This window comes from Mastigoproctus giganteus, chromosome 1 (assembly GCF_048544385.1).
Source record: "Mastigoproctus giganteus isolate SK-2022 chromosome 1, ASM4854438v1, whole genome shotgun sequence".
In the NCBI taxonomy this organism is placed as follows: Eukaryota; Metazoa; Arthropoda; class Arachnida; order Uropygi; family Thelyphonidae; genus Mastigoproctus; species Mastigoproctus giganteus.
In genome coordinates, this window is record NC_143575.1 from 82,643,275 (window position 1) to 82,664,283 (window position 21,009).

Consider the following 21,009-nt stretch of genomic DNA (forward strand, 5'->3'; position numbering starts at 1 on the left):
CAAATCCATAAATACCGGCTGGTTATAAAATAAGTTTCCCTATTCAGAAGATCCTAGTGTCAAAACAGTTAACATTAGCGCTGTGAAAATCGGTGGGTATGTCATTTGGGTATGGGGAAGCGATTTGTAGAAGAAAAAAAAAAACAAAAAGTTCAAATTTCCGCCACCAGGGGAAAAAGGCGCTGCACATATGTAAAAGTTGTCATTTACTTCAAGACATGCTGCTTACGCAAATGACGTCCTGTTAGATAAAGCAAGAAGGCCAACGCCACCGTCAATAACCATTATGGCTCATACAAAAAAAGGAACGTGCTCTTTTAGTAAAACTGTTCTACCACAATAATAGCAACGCTAATGCAGCACTACGTGAATATCGGAAACTTAAAGGTTTGTGTAAAGGACCTTTGGCCTTGTCAGTGGGGCTTCGAAAACTAATAAAGAAATCTGAAGCGACCGGGCGGGGAGTTAGGCGTAATTCCAGGCAGGGGACAACCACGTTTCGGAACGGAGGTAGTGGATGAGGTGGCGGTTGCAATGGTCAGAATGCGAAAAACTACCAGTCAGTAGTGCCTGCCAGAGGTGTGTCAAGAGACTTGAACCTTCCTTGGTCTGCTGAATGTAAAGTACTGTACTTCGAATAATTTTACACTGGTTCCTATACAAGATTCACATAGTTCAAGAACTAAAGTATTGTGATCAGCAACAACGAATAGACTTTGCTCTACGATTTCTGGCTCTTATGGGACTTGACGATACGTGGGCTCGCTCGAATGATCTTGTGGTCTGATGAGGCACATTTCACTCTTCATGGGGCTGTAAATGCACAAAACAGTCGAGGTCGAGTATGGGGAACTCGTCCATCTGTTGTGCATGAAAGACTACTACAAAGTCCATAGGTTACAGTATGGTGTGGATTCACAGCAGAGTTTATAATCGGACCATTTTTTTTAAGAGTCTACACCTCATGCCCCCGTGAGGTGTACGGTAACTAGTGCACGGTACTGCGCTCTTCTAAGAGATCACATTATTCTCGCTCTGAAAAAAAGGCAATACTTGGAGATCGCAGTGTTCATAAAAGATGCCCCTCCTCACGTTGGTCGACAAGTGAAGGAACTGCTCCGTTCAACATTCGGAAATGAATGAATCATTTATAGAGACTTTCCGCAGTTCTGGCCAGCTCGATCACAGATCTCAGTCCCTGTGATTTCTGGCTATGGGGATACTTAAAAGACAGAGTTTAACGTGGCGGCATACAGACGCTTGACGATTTGAAAGCAAACATTAAACCATATGTAGCCAATATTCCCAATGAGATGCTACGCGAAACTCTGTCGCACGCAGTCCCCCGTTTTCAGAATGTTATCTCAAATGAAGGAAAGCACATAGAACAATATCTGTAGATTTCTAAGTTCTCATATTAAAATCTAATCCTATGTTAAGTATTCCATCTCAAGTTTACAGTGCCAATTTCTCCCCCGGTGGCGGAAATTTGAACTAATTTGTTTTCTTCACAATCGCTTCCCCATACCTTAAATGACATACCCATCGATTTTCACAGCGCTATCTCTAACCGTTTTGACACTGTCTGCGCGGGTAGCACAGTGGTATCGTCACCGTCCTCCCCACACCGAGTGGAAAAGGCGTGGGTTCGAATCCCGTCGATGACGCGAAGAACTTTAATGGGCTTTTTTCATTCCGTGGCTGAGTTAGTTGGTCTCAGGCGTAGATAGCAAGGTTTTTCTCCCCAATAACTGGGGTTTTTTTCGTCCAGCAAAACAGGCAAATCAACCATAGAACATACGCAATTTACAGACACATATACGGGTTAATGTATTTAATTACGGGCAACCCTAAAATAATAATAATAATAACCGTTTTGACACTAGGGTCTCCTGAATAGGGAAACTTATTTTATTACCACTTGGTCCTACATGAACGATTGGGAATGGTTAGAAATGGTTGGCAGACTGTTTCACGGTGTTACTAAAGTACCGGTTTTTTGCACTCGCGTCATTTAACAGTTAATCTTGCATGGTGAATGATGGCAACTGTATTGTAAGAGTGTCTAATTGAAAAACATTGTTCTTCTTGTGCATTTTCAAAAGCATGGGGGATATCGCAAATACTGCATCAATTCGTAGACAACGGCCAGGATTATTAAATAAAAACAAGTGAAATTTCGGTTTATAGTGTGGGACAGTCACGAAGGGTCAGGGAAATTTGCAAAATAGCGAATACAAGAACATCGCCGTATCTGGTGGTCACGTGAGCTCGAACCTGTCAATTCAAAAACGTACTTCGCATTGCCTAAATTACTGGTTAGCAGAGTACTCTGCTGCCACAGATGTAGTAAGATGCAGAGTGGACACTTGCTCAATTACTACCAGCGCCACGTGTAGCAGACCCTTGAATTAACGCGGCGATCAAAATCCACAGAGTACTAACGTGCATGCCCATTGCTAAAAAACGCTGTTATTGTATTTGAAAAGATTAGTATTCGTTGAGCGTAGCAAACACTTCCTAATTAATTTCACAAATATACATTGTCTCAATTCTAATCTCAACGATGTCCATTTCCACTTGCAGTCTGCCAAACCCCATGTACTTTTTCTGACAGAATCTCAGTTATCGGTTGATTCAACTACTGCTCATTTCAAATGCCCAAATTATTCGATGTATGGTTCCTTTCGCCTCAAAGGTGGTACTTGTACATATGTCCGTTCTGATATTCCCTGTCAGAGACTTGGTAATTTGGAATCTCCTCTCTTCGATGTTCTCTGGCTTAAAATCTCTCTACCTCATTGTGTCAAATTCATCTGTTGTCTCTACCGTTCTCCCAACTCCACTAATCACTTGGAGCTCTTTGACTTCTTCTCTTTGCAACTTGACTTTCTCCAGTCCAACTTTCCTAACAGTGAGGTAATTTTCCTTGGTGATTTTAATGTTCACAACTCCAGCTGGCTTCCGTTTTCTACTCACACCGACCCAGCTGGTCGAGATGCTGAGGCTTTTGCAATTACTAATGACCTTGCACAGATTGTTCATCTACCTACAAGAATACCGGACAATCCTAATCATACAGCCAACACGCTTGATCTGTTTCTCACAAACAACCCTTCTAAGTACACGGTTGAAGTGAGAGGTCCTTTAGGCACTTCAGATCGCAACTTGGTGGATTGTCTCTTCTCCAGTGGAGCCTTTATCTCATGGCTATTCACAATCTCGTATTGGATGGCATTACAGGAATGCAAAATGGGATAACCTACGAGATTTCTTATCTTCTTTTCCTTGGTCGGATTACTGTTTCAAAACTTCTGATGTCAGCGTTTGCTCAGATCATCTCAGTGAAATTATTCTTGCAGGAATGGAATCCTTTATCCCACACTCCACTTTAAAATCTCGTCCTTTATCTAAACCTTGGTTTTCCAATAAATGTGCTAAGGCTGTTCAAGAGAAGAACGTTGCATATCGTAATTGGCTTGTTTCTAATTCTTCAGATTCATTTTCTGCCTACACCAAAGCTCGCAACAATTGTAAAGCAATTAGTGTAATCAGTTGTAATCAGTCCAAACTAGAGTTTGAACAGGCTAAGAGTAGAAAACTTGCTTCTTGCCCTAATGGTAGCCGAGCATTCTGGTCTCTTGCTAAAGCTATTGGCCGCAACTTTTGCCCATCTCTGCTCCCACCTCTGTCCAAACCAGATGGTTCTGCTGTCACTTCAGCCAAGGATAAAGATAACCTGCTAGCATCCCATTTTTCTTCCAACTCATGTATTAATGATCTTTGTAAAACACCTCCTACAATTCCCAACACGATCCATTCAATGCCTCCTGTGGTCTTCCGTCAAAAGGATGTCAGAAGGATTTTGACGAATCTTGATGCTAAGAAAGCTCCAGGTCCCGATGGTATTTCTCCACTTGTTCTCAAAACCTGTGCTCCTGAACTTACTCCTATTCTTTGCCGCCTTTTTTCACTTTCTTATTCCAAAAGTGTTTTTCCTTCTGCTTGGAAATTTGCTCATATCCAGCCAGTTCTTAAAAAGGGTGACAAATCCCTCTCATCCAATTATCCTCTCATCCATTGCAATTATTTCTACTCTTTCTAAAGTAATGGAGAAATCAATTAACCGCCAACTCTTAAACTACCTAGAAACCTTCCGTCTGATAACGATCGCCAGTATGGATTCCGCCACTGGTGATATTCCCAGTGGCGGAATCCATAAGCCAGAATATCACCAGTGTCGATCCACTGGTGATATTCTGGCTTATGTTACCCATTTATGGACTAATTCAATGGAAATGTTCGGTGAAACACAAGTAGTTGCTCTTGACATCTCAAAGGCTTTCGATCGTGTTTGGCATAAAGGACTTCTAAACAAGCTTCCATCTTATGGTTTGCCAACTGTTTTTTGCAATTGGTTATCCAGTTTTCTCTCTGATCGCTCATTGATGGTGATGGTAGATGGCTCTCTGTCTTGTAATTTCTCCATTAATGTCGGTGTCCCCCAAGGTTCAGTTCTTTGCCCCACTCTTTTTCTCTTGTATATTAATGACCTTCTTCCATTGACTGGAAATCCTATCCATAGTTTTGCTGATGATAGCGCATTGCATTCCATTTTGAGAAACTTTGCCCTGCTCAATCAGCTTCAACTTCTCGAAAATCTGCTATCAATTCCTTAAATGCCGATCTTTAGGTAATTCTCCAGTGGGGCAAAGACAACTTAGTTGGTTTCAATCCTTCTGAAACTCAGCCTTGTTTTATATCTCGCAAAAACAATTCTTCTGCTCCTATGCTTATCTTTAGTGACATTTCTAGGCAAAATAATATATCTCTTTTGGGATTACCCTGACTTCTAATCTCTCTTGGCACAAGCACATTACAAATATTGCTTCATCTGCATCTAAAAAACTCGGTTTTCTCTTTCGCTCTCGGCGTTACTTTTCTTCCAAACAGCTGTTCGCTATGTACAAATCGCAAATCTGCCTTGCCATGGAATATTGTTCCCACGTCTAGGGTGGTGCCCCCAAAACCTCTCTCAGGCTTCTTGATCCATTCAGAAGAGGGCAGTTAGGTTAATTAATGATTCATCTCTAACAGAGTCTCTGCAATCGCTGTCTCATAGACGTACTGTTTCTGCTGCATGCCTCTTCTACAGATACTTCCATGGGCACTGTTCTTCTGAATTGGCTTCTATAATTCCTGCTCTCTCTTTCAAAACAGTCCGAATACGTGCCGCCATTAGCCAACATCCATTTTCTGTCCAACTTCAAACTCACAGAACCGACTTTTCATCTTCCTCGTTTATTCATTCAACTGCTGCTTTCTGTTTTCTTCCTTCATACGTATTTCCTGAAAATTACAGTCTACAGAAGTTCAAATCCAATATCAGCAAATATCCTCTTTCGTCTTCTCAACCTCCAACCCAAGCACGGTACTAAGTACTATAGGTTCTAATACCTCTCTTGTTTGGGGCTTACATAAAAAAAAAAAAAAAAAAAAAGTTCATTTTTTATAGCGTTTTTGGTTATTATTATTATTATTATTATTATTATTATTATTTGCGTATAATTATTATGTGTGTTTTTTTTTTTTTTTTCAGTTTTTATTGTGTCATTGTTTGTGACATCATGAACAGGAAGAAGTGTTACTTATGTAAGAAATCTGGAGTGCGATTGCACCGTTTTTCGAAGGAACATTTAAGGTAATTTATCATAATTGATAGAACCAGGCATTAACTTGTTATATATATTATAACCTGTATATTATATATATATATATATATATATATATATATATATATATATATATATATATAACAAGTTATATATATTACAGGACAGTTCATGTAATGATATTGATATTTCAAATTACAGAAGACTACGTGTAATTCAGATATATTTCATATAAGTAAATATGTAACGAGAAACTTCATAAATTAAAGAAATTTGAATTATAAAGTGTGTTTTTGTCTTTTTTTTGTGTTGTAATGCTAATTGAAATAAACAGTTGAGATTAGTCAAAGTGACGATTGGCTAAAATGCAGCCTAGAAGGAGATTAATATGACAATACTGTGCCAGTTACAATAAAAATTAATAAATAAAGAATTTTATATACACATTACTGGGTTCAGGTGGATGATAATAAAAGGTTTCAGTACAGTGAGAGAGGTGCACTGGTCTTACTGTAATGAAGCCTGCTATTATTACTCACCTGAACCCAGTGGTATGTATATAAAATTCTTTATTTATTAATGTTTATTGTAACTGGCACACATGAATGTCATATTAAGCTACTTCTAGGCTGCAGTTTAGTTAGTATGGCCATTATGTTATAAAAACCATTCAAAATACTTAAAAATAATTATTGAATTATAATTTAATAATAATTTATATATTTAAATATATATGTGAAAAAAAAAAATAAATTACCATATGTATATTTTAGAAATGAATTTAAAGTATAAGAAGGGATAAAAAAAAGAGGGGGAAAAACAAAGTGGATTTAAACTAAGGAAGGACAAATTGGCTTCATTTAAAGCTACCATACGGCTATCATAACTCTTAATTTAAATTTGCCGTTATCTTTACTTATGTTTAATATTTCCTTATTCTTCCGTCTTTTGTAGCTTTTTTTTTTTTTGTATTGGAACAATACTTAATTGTGAATATGTTATACTAATAATCGATGATTCGATATATTGTCCATTGTAATAACAAAACTGTAGAAAATTCTCCACGAAGTCTTCGCAATGTTCCGGCCTGTTTCTAGGGGTTCACTACTGGCGGCGCCACTTTCTATGCGTTTTAACATGTAAAAAAAATTAACATTATCGTCTATGAGAGTGTCCTCTCTGTATCTTACTACTCTGTGTCTGCTGCATTACAACACAAAGCTGTATGAAGTTCATACAACTGAAGAGACCATTAATGATTTGAAGTTGAAATTTCCTTATAGTTTTGGCCTTTATCCTAGCGATTTCCATTTGTTTGGTGCACTAAAAAACAGTTAAGTGGTAAACGATTTTATGAGGAGGCAAACTGTGGAGCGGAAATTTTTAAATAAATTTATTTTTTATGTACATAAAAGTTAAAAACCTGTTGTTAATACCTTACTACTCTTCATTTTGTTAAGGTGGTTTATACATGTGACGCAGGTGGCGTTCTTACTTAGTCCGCGTCGGGATTACTTCTTAATTTGCTCACTGGCTATGGACACACAAAAAGCGGCTGACTAGTGCGACTTCTCAAGATGTATTAATACTTCTCAGTACTACTCAGTTGTTGAGTAGTACTGAGAAGTACTACTCAATGAATCCCTTTAGCTCTCAATTCGTACAAATTCTCAAATTGGCTGTATTGCCTAAAGGCCAGAGGTGTGAATATGCGGTGGCAGAAATTGTGTTATACATAGTAAGTGTGTTGCCCGCACGCTTTATTCTGCTTTCATGTCAACTTGTATGTGTTTTTCATTCTTCTGCTACTTATTATATTGCACGTTTCATTGTTATTATCGTTGTTTTTAAGAAAAATAAAAAAATAAAATAATATATATATATTTTACCATGGTCAATTGGGCAATCAGAACAAAACGGCCGTTTTGTGTAGTGCAACCGTCAGTTCCTGGTAGAGAGCCGTCATCAAGAGGAATTTATGAAGAGCAGCTTCACTTGGTGTTGTTGCTGATGAGCAACGTCCTGTGTGCATAATATGTTACGAAAAACTGGCTAACGAAAGCATAAAACCTGTTATATTAAAAATACATTTACACACGAAACATCCAGAGCTAATGAAAAAAAAATAATAATCCGGTTTCGAAAGACACGCCGACCCCATACGAGGTCTGGAATCTTTTATGAAGAAACATACGACAGTTCCTTGCAAAGCTTTAAGAGCAGCGCTGGAAGTTTCATATTTAACACGAAAAATCTGAAATCACATACTATTGCTGAATCTCTTATTCGCCTTCTCTCTGATGCAATTAAAATTATTTCAATTATGCATGGCGAAAAGTACACCAACGATTTAAAAACCAGAGACAGTCTCGCGACGTATTACAGTTATCGCGGACAATAGAAACTTCAATTTCTTAAATATTGAGAGAAAGTTTAAATTTTGCAATACAGTTAGAATTTGATGAATCCGCAGATGGTTCAAACCTTGCTCATCTCATTTTACACTGTATGTCAGTATACAATAAGATTATTGCTAAGAGGGATATATTTTGGAGTATTTTCTATTTTGCAAAGCTTTGGAACGAATAACGACGGGTGAGATTTTTGATACTATAAATATTTTCTTTCAAACAAATAATCTAACGTGGAACAACTGCATTGCAATTTGATCTGATGGTTCGGCTGCATTAACAGGAGAAAATAAAGGTTTAAAAGGAAAAGTAAAGGAAATTGCTCCAAATATAGTTTATAATCATTGCATTATACGCCGGGTAGTTTTAGTAGCGAAGGAAATGCAAACTGATTTGCACTAAGTTTTGAAAGATGCAGTAAGTGTGATCAACTTTACATTGAGGGGTCGCGTCAATTTTATATTTAATAAAGGGGGGGGGGGGTCGCAAGCGAAATAAGTTTGTGCGCCACTACGCCAGCTGACGCCGTTTTATGTGTTGCGAATTTTCAGAATTTGATAATGTGTGACGGGACCACTGTATAAATGTTGAATGTATCGAAAAATAAAGATTCCAATGGTTCAATAAGCTTCTCGTTCTCCAATTTTTACATTCAAGGAATTACTACTGTAAACTGATTTTAGAATTTGTTACTTTTCAAAAATATGCCTGAAGCTGTGATAAGGAATCGCAGTCCGATAGTCAACAAGCAGAAAGATAATTTGTTTCGTGCTGTTGTAAAAACGCATTTAACATAAAAAATATTCATTGAAGAGATATTTTTATATCATTTTTAAATAGTTGTCAGGTTTTCAACGTATTTATTCTGGAAAATTCTAAAGATATTTAAAACGTTAGAACGCTAACACTAGTTGCAGGTGATTATTCCTACTTCCATGATTACCGCCCATGGTACAGTACAAAATTACCCACTGCAGGAGAGGGAGGGGAGGACTATGCTTTTGGATTTGAGTATTATTTAATGTGAACCGAGACAAGTAAAGCCATGAGCTACCCGAATATCGTGTCTGTAAATTGCATTATTCTACGGCCAGTTACCTGTTTGGTGGATGAAAAATTATAGGAGTCAAAAATATCATACAAACCTCGCCGGACCGAGTAACTGGACCATTGTATCTAAAAAGCCCATGAAAGTTCTTTCCCACACGGCGTGGACGGATAGCCAATTTTAACCCGCCGATTTATGGAAAGAAGGCCAAAAAGTTCGGATCGATTTGTAAAGTTAGAAGGACAATATCAGTTAATCAGAGCTATGTCCGGTCTATTTAACGCCCGAAAATGCTCCCGTTCCCGGTACACCGAAAAGACCCAGAATAGCGTATTAATTTTGTCTTTTTCTGAGCTTACGCCTTAGTGCGGTTGTCTCCAAGCTTCCGTTTTAATAGGACCCTCAGACAAAGAGGAATAAAAAAATAAAATAATAAAAATAAGTAAATAATAATAATAATAAGCTAAAGGAGTCAAAAGGGAAGATGTGAAGCAATTTTATATAGGGTATGAGAGCAATTTACTGCATGCGCAAACACAATCTTTTTTATGCTACATTTCATTTTATTTTTTAATTTGATTTCATTTATTTTATTTTATTTTTTAATTTGATTTCATTTATTTTATTTTATTTTTTAATTTGATTTCATTTATTTTATTTTTTATGCGATTTTATTTTTTTTATTCGATTTTATTTTGAATTTTCTTTTATCACATAATAAAAAAAAAAAAAACTTAAGTTTATAGCTACAATTAATCTTATTCATATCTTACTACCAGCAACATAGAGTCAAACGAATTGCAACCAGTTACCATGTCGACAGGTATTGCACGCGCGAAGATTTCAGTTAATAGCCATTCGCTAAAAACTTTCGTTTGCTTTTACAACGCGAGCGTAATATTGACTTCGGAATTTATTTAGTTGCAATTCAGACATTAAAGCAGGATAAAATTACTAGTTGTGTAATCAGTGCTTAACCTGGTGAAAAGAGTGTTTATTCTACAACTACAGTATATGCTTTACTAGATTGATGTACTTTACGGTGAGTACCTCTAAGTGTTTATATTCATTTATTATGAAAATCTGAATATTGAATTATAATGAAATAGAAAAACTGAAATATTTTGATACTTCTTTCAGCGAGTGTGAAAAAGTGTTTCAGAGGCGCAACCACAAATTCATATTGAGGGATACAATGTGTATATCTGCTATGTTAATTTATTTAATATTGCACGTACAAAAAAATCGACTTCTTTTTTAACCTGTAAAATTAACCACAGTTTCCTTTTATTTTATTTTATAGTCTCTTAAAGTAGGTAATAATAAAACTAACAGTAGGATGTTTGTAATAATTTAAATTGATAATAATAAAATATATGAATATCTTGGGAAGGGGGGATGAAAATGGGCCCTTGAACATCCCCTCCATCCTCCCCAAAGTTGCAATACTGAAGAGCTGAAACGCATAATGAGCAACGCGAAAGGGTTTTATCGAATTGCTATCCATTAAATATCATCAAAGTGCAGAAAATTAAATTTATGAACAGGTTGCGGACAAATATATATTAATTGTTACAGTCGATGAAAAAAGGTTTTCAGTTAATGAAAGGTTAATAAGTCAGGTATGACAGATGCACCTAAAAGCGCAAAGCAGCATTAAAGGATGCAAGAGTATATATAAGTTTGTATTAATATATTGAATAAAATATGCATAAATGGATGTGAAAATTACACAGAGTACCAGAAGCTAGAAGGACGAGGATAGTAGAAAAGAAAGTGTAGTAGATATGTGAAAGGGAAAAGAATGTTAATATCCTAAAAATTATGATGAATTAAGAAAATTATGGGCTGAATTACATAGCCAATGCTGGGTGAACTGTAAAGTACAATTAGTACAGTAAAATACAAATAAAACAAAAATAAAAAAATAAATTAAAAATAAAAAGTGGTACAGCTGTCATCAGATGTGGGGGGAAACATTTGGATAATGGTCGAATATGGGTAAGGCAAATGTGCAGAATCTGATGTCAGCTGAAACAAATATTGATACATGATCAGGTAATATATATATATATATATATATATATATTTTTTTTTTTTTTTTTTTTAATGACAACTGCTATTTCTATAACAACTGTGGCAAAATACTTCACTTGAAAGAGAGTATTATACTGAATAACTAAAGGTGGACATATTACTCATTTCAGTAGCGTTATTTTTTTATCGTTGTATGTGATGGCTAAAAATACAGAAGACCATGGGTAGTGAATAAAATAAAATTCACATGTAATTCCAGTTTGTCCTGGATGTATTTTTACTGCGCTGCCCGAGATAGACCAACACGACCACGGGCGAGAATGTGAACATATTGGCATGCCAACCAAAATGCATAAATTTATTTTTACCAGTTAAAGTTCTACAGCTTAGCAAAAAATAATATATTATAATCGCAACTGGATTACAGAATCCTGTCGAAGCGCTTAATTATAAAGTTCTAAATTTTTTTAAAAATTTTAACACTCTAATTAATTTATTTATTAATTTTTCTCTGAAAAATTAAAATTTTCTATATTTTCACTTGTTTTTAGTTGTTGGTATCTCGATTTTTTAAAAACTACGTCGCTTATGCTTCTCGGTAAAGCAGCCATCAGAGGGTAGTATGACGTGGTGGATAAAGGTTTTCTTGGTATGTTTGTTCAAATCTGACCGTGGACGCTAAATAAATTTAAATTCGTTGCTGTCCATAAATCCATATAATAAAATACTATCCATATTTATGGATTTAAATAAACTAGCGCAGAAAGTTCAAACGCAATACAGTGTATTTGTTTTTGACTTTATAATTAAGCGCTTCGACAGGATTCTGTAATCCAGTTGCGATTATAATATATTTTTTTTGCTAAGCTCAAAACAGCTATCTAAACAGATTTAAGTATTGCCGAATCTGTAATCACTTTTAATATTGTTGAGTGAACATACAAAAGGGTTTATTTATTATTTATGTTATTTAATTATATTATATTTAACATTATCTCTCTATACATTAAAAAGATTTTCCTCCTAGTGATATTTATTCGAGCCAATGGGTGAAGAGGGCGAGGCAATTACGTCACTACAAATGCAATTAATTATTGACAACTGCCTCCATAACGTACCCCAACATCGTGCACCTGCTTCCTTGTCTAACATTTGATGTTCCATTATAACGTTTTTTGTATATTAATGAATATTGTATATTTGTAAATACAATAATTTAGTATTTTGTAAATATTTTAAATATATGTACAGTTGGCAAATATTTCAGTGAAATATTTTAGTGCTACTCTTTGGAATGCAACAGTATTCCTCATGCATTATGAAACCCGAAGCAAAAGGCCTTTTCCTAAGTGACCTATGTAAACGCAGTTGCGATTACATAGGTCACTGAGAATTTTGCGCATTACAAATGCAGAGGTAAATAATTACGTAGGTCATTTCCTGATTACATATCGATCGTAGTGACATAATGTTTTTTGTCTGGCGGCACCGGGAGTCTCCCCCATCTCCGCGTTTTCCTCTGTGTAGAATACAATACTCTGCATAAGGCCAGGGTGTGTGTGTGTGTTAGTGTGTGTTTTGTGAAGTATTAGTATGGGTTGTGGTGTTCCTCTGTCCACTCAGCCTGGGGGCCTGTTGAGAGCCACTAACATCCCCAGTTTCCATCACCGCCCCGGGAGGCGGTCCAGGACACATTAGGAGAGAAGAAAGCTCTGGCGGGATGAATCGTGGTGTAGTTTAAGCATCCAAGGAAAGCCCCCCCCCCAAAAAAAGAAAAAAAAAATATTGGAAAGGAGATAATGGGGAGATAAGAAGAGGGTGGGATAAAAGGGGCAGAGGACAGAGGAGGGGCAATAGTTGAGGCGCTCGCCTGATTTGAAAGGGGAAACAGTAAGGTGACCGCTGGTACAGGACGCCCATCCTGGTCCAGAGGGTGGGGTGAACCACCACGCAAAAGGGGGTAGGTCCACCCAGGGTGGGAGAAGGGGATTGGGGAAAGAGACTCAACCACCTCAGGTGGTAGGAATAAAAGAACACAGGGAAAGAGATTCTTATGGTGGAGCGGGCGCCTCCGTAGCCAGGTGGGAAGGAGCAGCAGTGCGTAGCACACGCTTCTTGATTAGACCGGGGTTCGAGCCCGTCACCACCAAATACGGAGGATGCGGAAAGGTCATTCAGGGAATGACCACCGCATATCCCGGAGCAATATGGCCTTAGTTGCTAATGCTCCTAAAAACCAAAAAATAACAGCCTATGGTGGAGCGTGCTTTTGCAACTCTGTCCCACACTGGCCTGTGTCAGCATCCCATGCCAGCTAGGAAAATCTACAGCATAGTGTCAGCTTGGATAACCATGAGGGCTCTGAGGGCCTGCATAGCCACCAGTCTGTCCACTGAAGGGGCTAAGATAGAACAGGCACGAGCCAGTGGGCTTTAGGAAACCCGACCTCATCAAGAAATAGGTGTCAGGATTGTCCTACCTACACAACTCTAATCCCCACAGAAGAAGACGACTGCTGGAAAATTGAACTTTCAAATTTTTATTTTGCTGTATCGCGTTCATTCCTGTTGTTTCATATGCTGTACGTTGTTTGGCTGTAAATATGGTCAAACTCCCACTTGTGTGTGTTTAAGCAGAAGGTATGCTTCAATTGTCACGGTATTATGTTCTTACCAGTTTACAGTAGTAAAAGCCTTTGCGAGTAATTAATAACTCAAATATTCTATATTCCAGATAAAGTGTACTTGTAAATCAGATATTATGTATTTCATGTGTTTTATAATTGTAACATAGATGTATATTTTGTAACATAGTTGTATATGTATAATCACCCTCTAGCCAGTGGCTGTAACCGGGTGTTCTCCTAAGAGAAATAAACTGATGATAATAATAATAATAATAATAACATGCAATTAATAATAACTCATTCACTCAACTTTCACACAATTTTACTTTTTATAGTTTTTTCTTACACTTTCTATTTTCTTTTAAAAATAGATTAGTTATCGATCAGTGCGTTTTGACAGGTGTGTCTTTTACGTAGAAAAGATTTGACTTACTCCGTCCTACCTCTACATATTATGTAGAAAAGCGTGCGTGGGGGATGGCGAGCAAAGCGAGCAGGGGGCGAAGCCCCCTAGTATCTTATTAATAATATTATTTATTTATATATGACGTCTGAAAATAAAGTAAGCCGACTAAAATAAGAAAAAAAATATATATATATATCACTGACATATTTACTGGTAGTGGTCATTATAAAGCTGTTTCCCACAGAGGTCATTCAGCTCTGCTTTGTGGGATGGCCCTACTCGTTCTTATTTTTTGGCCAGAAATAAAATAAACTAAAATAAAAATAATAAGTCTTGGAATATCGAGAAAAACTGTTTTGATCCCTCCCCATTCCACTTTTTATGTGCTAAAAACTGATATTCTCCATGAAAGGATCTCATTTTCAATCACCTGAACACATCCAGAGGATGTGACGGCTCTTCTGAAAGGAGTTCCAGAAATGACTTTCCGCAAAGTTTCTAAGCATTGCGGAGAAGTTGGTATTTCTAAAATCAGGAGAGTATTTTGAAGATGCCACGCCCAGTAAACATTAGGAGCAAAATACATATTTCTTTTTACAGAAAGCATGCTACTCTGGTTCCTTTATTGTCAGGCAGCTCCGGGGATATGCGGTAATTCCCTGACCTTTCCGCATCCTCCGTATTTGGTGGTTTCGGGCTCGAACCCCGGTCTAATCGAGAAGCATGTGCTACGCACTGTTGCTCCTGCCCACCTGGCTACGGAAGCGCCATGCCAGGATGAAATAAAAAGAGAACTTAAAGAAGCTTCATTCATAGCTGTCATGGCTGATGACACAACATGTTTCGGAACATATACAAATGGTAATTGTTCTGAGATATGAACTGAATGGACACATTTTGGAGCGTTTTTAGGGGTTTTTTCACTCCGGAAAACCAAACGGCTGACGGAATATCGAAGTGCATTCTAGATCAGACATAATTTCTAAGGAAATACTCAGAAACTGGTTGCTGAGACATTTGATGGCGCAAGTGTGATGAAAGGCATCACACTTGCGCACTCTTTAAATACTGATATAATGAGATATCAGTATTTAAAGGCATCGTTTACAGCCAAAAAACCTAATAGATGGTGATTTCTTTTAGCAAAGCAGAGTATTAAGCATTAATGAATGTTTTACTTGCAGATAGGGATTGTATTACGACGTTGGAAACCTGGCAGATTGTGACAAATCTGTTTCTTGCCGCTAATTGACGAATTCCCTGGATTCGTCCGTTCTGATTGCCTTCAGCACCGCGGTGACGTGTTTGAGTACTGTACCTTCCATTACCCATTGTTACCAACAGCATCCAGCCGTTCAGGCATCACGACCAACTTCTGATAACTTAGTGATCTAACTCCTTTTAACCTCCTTTAACTGCATACGTGTTAAAGGCACTGCACGTTATTGATCACGTTATATTGCACGGATCAATTTGATGTTTGACATGTTACTATTTACGCCCATATAATGATCATAATTATGATCAATGATAATGATCATATAATCGTGTTTTTTTGGCCAGTGTGTGTGTGTGTGTAGAATTTCCAATATTTTTAATAGAGCAAAATATTTTATGCTATTATCGAAAAATTTCATTTTTTGTATTATCATTTTTTCTAATAAACGCTTCTTATTTTCCCCACGTACTACTATGCAACAGCATATGTGCCACCCTCGTTATGAATAGAACAGGTGTGGAAGTTGCATTAGAACAGCGGAAGAAAGATCTAATGGACTGTCGATCTTCCTTAAAAATAAGTACTCTCAGAACACACAATCCAAAAGTTTAATTGAAGAAGGCTTGCTCTGTTTTGCTGACGATAAGTTGTATTCTTTTTCAGTTACGTCTCTTGCTGACGTTCTTGACAAGTTGCGTTTGTTGCTTTGTATTCTGGTTGTACAGGTACAGGTTGTAGTACGTTATACATCCTGCATATAAGTACTATATGTAGGATGCCATAACTGACAATAAAGAACACTTTATTTCTGATATATCTGATATTAAAAAAGGAATCACCACATTTACAATTTGTTTAAGAACTTATTTTTAAAACTTTAAGAATTTTCAGATTAGGAACGTTGGCTAGTTTAACTAGCGAACTTTCGTTTTACTAAAAGCTTTATAAGAAAAATAACTCACTTTTTATTTTTTTATAAAAATCCTTAGTGATGAAACTGCTTTAAATGAAGCTGCACATAAAAACAGCTATTTACCACTACTTTTTTTCCATAAACAGTATAACTTCGAGCAGTATAAACAGACTTTTTATACTATGCAGGGAAACCTGTTTAAATGTTTTCATTAATAACTAGGGGGCTTCGTCCCCTTCTCGCTTTGCTCGCCAATCCCCGCTCACGCATTTCTACTTAATATTTAGAGGTAAGACGGAGTAAGTCAAATCTTTTGTACGTAAAAGGCACCTGTCGAACTCACTGATCGATATCTAATCTAATATATAAAAGAAAATAGAAAGTGAAAGAAAAAACTAGAAAAAGTAAAATTGTGTGAAGGTTGAGTGAATGAAAGTTATTATTAATTGCATGTTCTATCTTAGCCTCTTCACTGGACAGACTGATGGCTAGGCAGGCCCTCAGAGGCCTCATGGTTATCCAAGCTGACACCATGCTGTAACTTTTCCTAGCTGGCATGGTGTGGGATGCTGACACTGGCCATTAGGGTAACCCCCAGGCCAGTGTGGGACAGAAGAGCTGCAAAAAGCACGCTCCACCATAAGAAACTCTTTCTCTATGTTCTTTTATTCCTACCACCTGGGGTGGTTGAGTTTCCTTCCCTCACCATGGGTGGCCCCTACTCCCTTTTGCGTGGTAGCTCACTCCACCACCCTCTGGACCAGGTTGGGCGTCCTGTGCTAGGGTCCCCTTACTGTATCTTCCCATATATATAATTGTACATGTGCATATATATATATATATATATATATATATATATATGTGTGTGTGTGTGTGTGTGTGTGTGTGTGTGTGTGTGTGTGTGTGTATTCATCTGGTCATTTAGCCTAGACCCCTGCTGAGGCCTAACGTTGCCCCACTAACGCGCCGTGGCGGCAGACCAGGAACCCGATTAGATGAACAACGGTACACGACACTACACATGAACAACTCCTGCACACTTTTAAATCTCTGGAATTTCCCAGAGAACTGGTACACCCACAATGAGAGCAACGCTGAGATAGGGGAAACCCCTGGTGCCGTATGGTATGACAATAACACACTTTACACTTGACACTTATCTCTTTTCCAATAAAATTTTTTTTCTTTCTTTTTTTTTTTTTTTTTTTTTGGGCTCTCCTTGGATGCCTAGGCTACACCAGGATTAACCCCGCCAGAGCTGTCTTCTCTTCTCTCCTAATGTGTTCTGGCCCGCCTCCCGGGGAAGTGATGGAAACCGAGGATGTTAGTGGCTGTACACAGGTCCCCAAGGCTAAGTGACCAGAAGAACAACACAACCCACACTAATACTTCACAAAACACACACTAACACACACCCTGGCTTTATGAAGATTATTGTATTCTACACAGAGTAAACACGTGGAGTTGGGGGAAGATCCCCGGTGCCGCCAGACAAAAAACACTATGTCACTATGATCGATATTATTTACCTGTGTATTTGTAGTGCGCGGAATTCTCATGGTGGAATAAATATCACAATGTAATTATTCACCTGCGTTTACATAGGTCACTTAAGAAAAGGCCTTTTGCTTCGAATTTCATGATGCATTAGGAATATTGTTGCATCTCAAAGAGCAGGACTAAAATATTTAATTGAATATTTCCAAACTATACAAATATTTAAAATATTTACAAAATACTAAATTACTGTATTTACAAATATACAAAAAACGTTAGTATGTCACATCAAATGTTAGACAGCGAAGCAAGTGCACGAGGTTGGTGAACGTTATGGAGACAGTGGTCAATAATTAATTGCATTTGTAGTGGCGTAATTGCCTCGCCCTCTTCTCCCATTGGCTCGAATAAAAATCATTAGGCTGAAAACATTTTTAATGTATACAGAGATAATGAAGTGAGTTGGAACTTCCATCACCGCATATTAAATCTAGAATGAAATATTGGAGAAATAGATTTCTCACATTTACGTTCAGATATTATCCAAATTGCATTCAAATTAATACATACAAAATATACAAATCATACTTGATCAGGAGATGCTACTTGTTTTGTTAGAATGGGGTCGCAATCGAAATATTTTGCGAAAATGACGAGTCCAGCGGTGCCACTCACAAGTAATAGTAAAAATAAGCCAGGCAGATTCAACCAAATAGTGCTGGAAAAAAAAAGATAATAAAATAAAATAAAATAACAGATGGATAAGTTTATTATATCGAGTAGTTTTACAATTAACATGGGCAAACACTGCTAATTTTCCCTTTTCTCGTTTCATTGAGATAATTAGGTGGCAGGAGTAGTAACAAAAAGAGAACCGAACCTAGTAAATTGAATATTTGAAAATCTGTGTGCATATATTCTATTTATCTTCATTTAATTTTTCATAAACATTTTTTATTTGTTTAAATATTTAGTATTAGAAGTTAATACTGTAAAATAAGACTTCGGAAATCGAAAAATGTGGTTTTTTTTTTGTTTATCATTCCAGCGCATAATGCAGATATTAATAGAAAACACTTTCAGAAATCAATTTTTAATATAAAAACCATTAATTCCATTATGTTATTTACATATAAATAACTTTGTCAATATTATAAATACTTTTTATAATATTTTAAGCATCTTATAAAGTTTTTAAATATTTGTATAATTGAAATATAATTAGTGCAGGAAGAAAGAAAAATTTGCAAGACAAAATTTTTTATCTTGCAAATTTTTTAATATATTTTTATATATTTAATAATATTTTAAAATATATTTTTATATATTTAATATTTGTTAAATATAATATACCAAAATGTATAATTTATTCAATAAAATATAATTGGGTAAAACGATTGACTTCTAATTTATTTTATTGCTGACTGGGCAATTATGGCTCAAAAATTAATTTAATAATGTAAACTAAGGGGCTTTCCCCCCTGCTCGCTGCGCTCGCTTCTTTTGATAAAATAAAATAAAATACTTACAGAAGCTTTCGATACTATGTGGGTCTCTTCCTCAACTACGAATACATAATACTTCACAAAACATACACTAACACACACACCACAAAACATGGAGCTGCTAATTGAGTGTGCGCTCTGACCCTGGTCAGAGCGCACGCTCAATTAGCAGCTCCAAATCTCAGCTTATTCGGAGATTGGCATTTAAGAAACTGGTGGCGGTTATTTAAAAGTTGAAGCTGTTTGTGCAAGGTTTCTCCAAATGGAAGGTGGAATGTAATGCGCTGTCATCAACAAGCCTGTGGATAGGATTTCTAATCAGTAGAAGGTAATTAATATGTAAAAGGAAAAGAGTAAGAGAATGAATGGAACCCTGTGGAACACCAGCATTAGTTGACAACTTAGCAGACAGAGAGCCATCTGCTGTCATCCGTAGTAGCAGTCAGAGAGTGAGAGAGAACTGGATGCCCAGTTGCAAAAAGCAGTCGGCTATCCATAAGATTGGAGCTTGTTTAGAAGAGCTGTATTCAAATACAATCAAAAGCCTTAGAAATTTCAAGAGCAACTACTTGAGTTTCGCCAAAATTTTCCATACAATTTATCCAAAGATGAGTAACGTAAGCCAATATATGATCGACACTGATGATCATATATTGGCCAGTAGATTGAAGCTGACGAAATCCATATTGGCAATCATTGACCAGATGGGAGATTTCTAGATAGTTTAAAAGAATAAGAACGTGTAAAGAGGCAACATAAAAGAGCAGGTCATAGGTTTTGAGAACGAGTAGAGTAGAGCCTAATGCAAACCAAGAGCTTTCTTGGCATTAAGATTTTTCAGATCTTGATGCCAAGGTTATTGAAAGAAGAGTAAGAAGAAAAAGTAGGATGCTAATAAGTTAGCTTTATCTTTAGCTTAGGATAGAACCATTGGGTGTGATCGAGATGGAAGTGTAGATTGACAGAAGTTGCAACCATAATAGCTTTGACAAAAGGCTAGAGACAGGACTATAATTTGGACAAGAAGCAAGTTTTCTTTTTAGATAGTTCGAAATCGAGCTTGGGTTGATGTAATAATTGTTTTACAATTTTTGTGAGCTTTTGTTTTGGGAGAAAACTAAGCTGAAGGTTATTTACATTTAATTTATCGTAATATTGAAAAAAATTAAGGAAATTGGGTCTTATAAAAATTTATTTACTATATGTCATGAGAAAAAAATTTAAAAAATACACGCATTATTCAGTAAGCACTTTTCGTAAAGTGTTTCCATAATGATCCAATGCCTTTTTTTAAAGAGAAAGCATCAGCACATACTCCTACTGTGGGAAATAGAACACTCTCGCGGGCCTCTAGTTGGACATCACTGCACTCTGCTGTTCTGAAATCCCAATATTATATTTTCACAAGAAATCAATTGTAATAATATATTGTATTTAATTCCTTCTGCTCCATTTGCCATTCAATCTATGTATATCAGGGGTTCGAGATATTTGTTATCTTTCCGACGACAAGAACAACATTAGTTCCCGCTATTCGAGTCAGAACTTTCGGTAGATGCCATTCAGGAACAATACGCTCTTCTTTTATGTCCTTCTTTTATATCACTTAAAGCGATACAACCGTTAGCTTAAGATAAACATTGGTCTTTTTGACTGTGATGATTTTCAAAAATGA

At 36.6% G+C, this 21,009-nt stretch overlaps 1 protein-coding gene across 1 annotated transcript in view; it reads right to left on the bottom strand.

Moving 5' to 3' along the window:
- Positions 1-21,009, bottom strand: part of LOC150090939 (sodium-coupled monocarboxylate transporter 1-like) — a 133,333-nt gene that overhangs the window by 26,311 nt on the left and 86,013 nt on the right. The window contains exon 7 of the mRNA XM_090378322.1: positions 18,418-18,547. Within this exon, the coding sequence (XP_090234448.1) occupies positions 18,418-18,547 (130 nt within the window). The remainder of the gene's footprint in view (positions 1-18,417; positions 18,548-21,009) is intronic.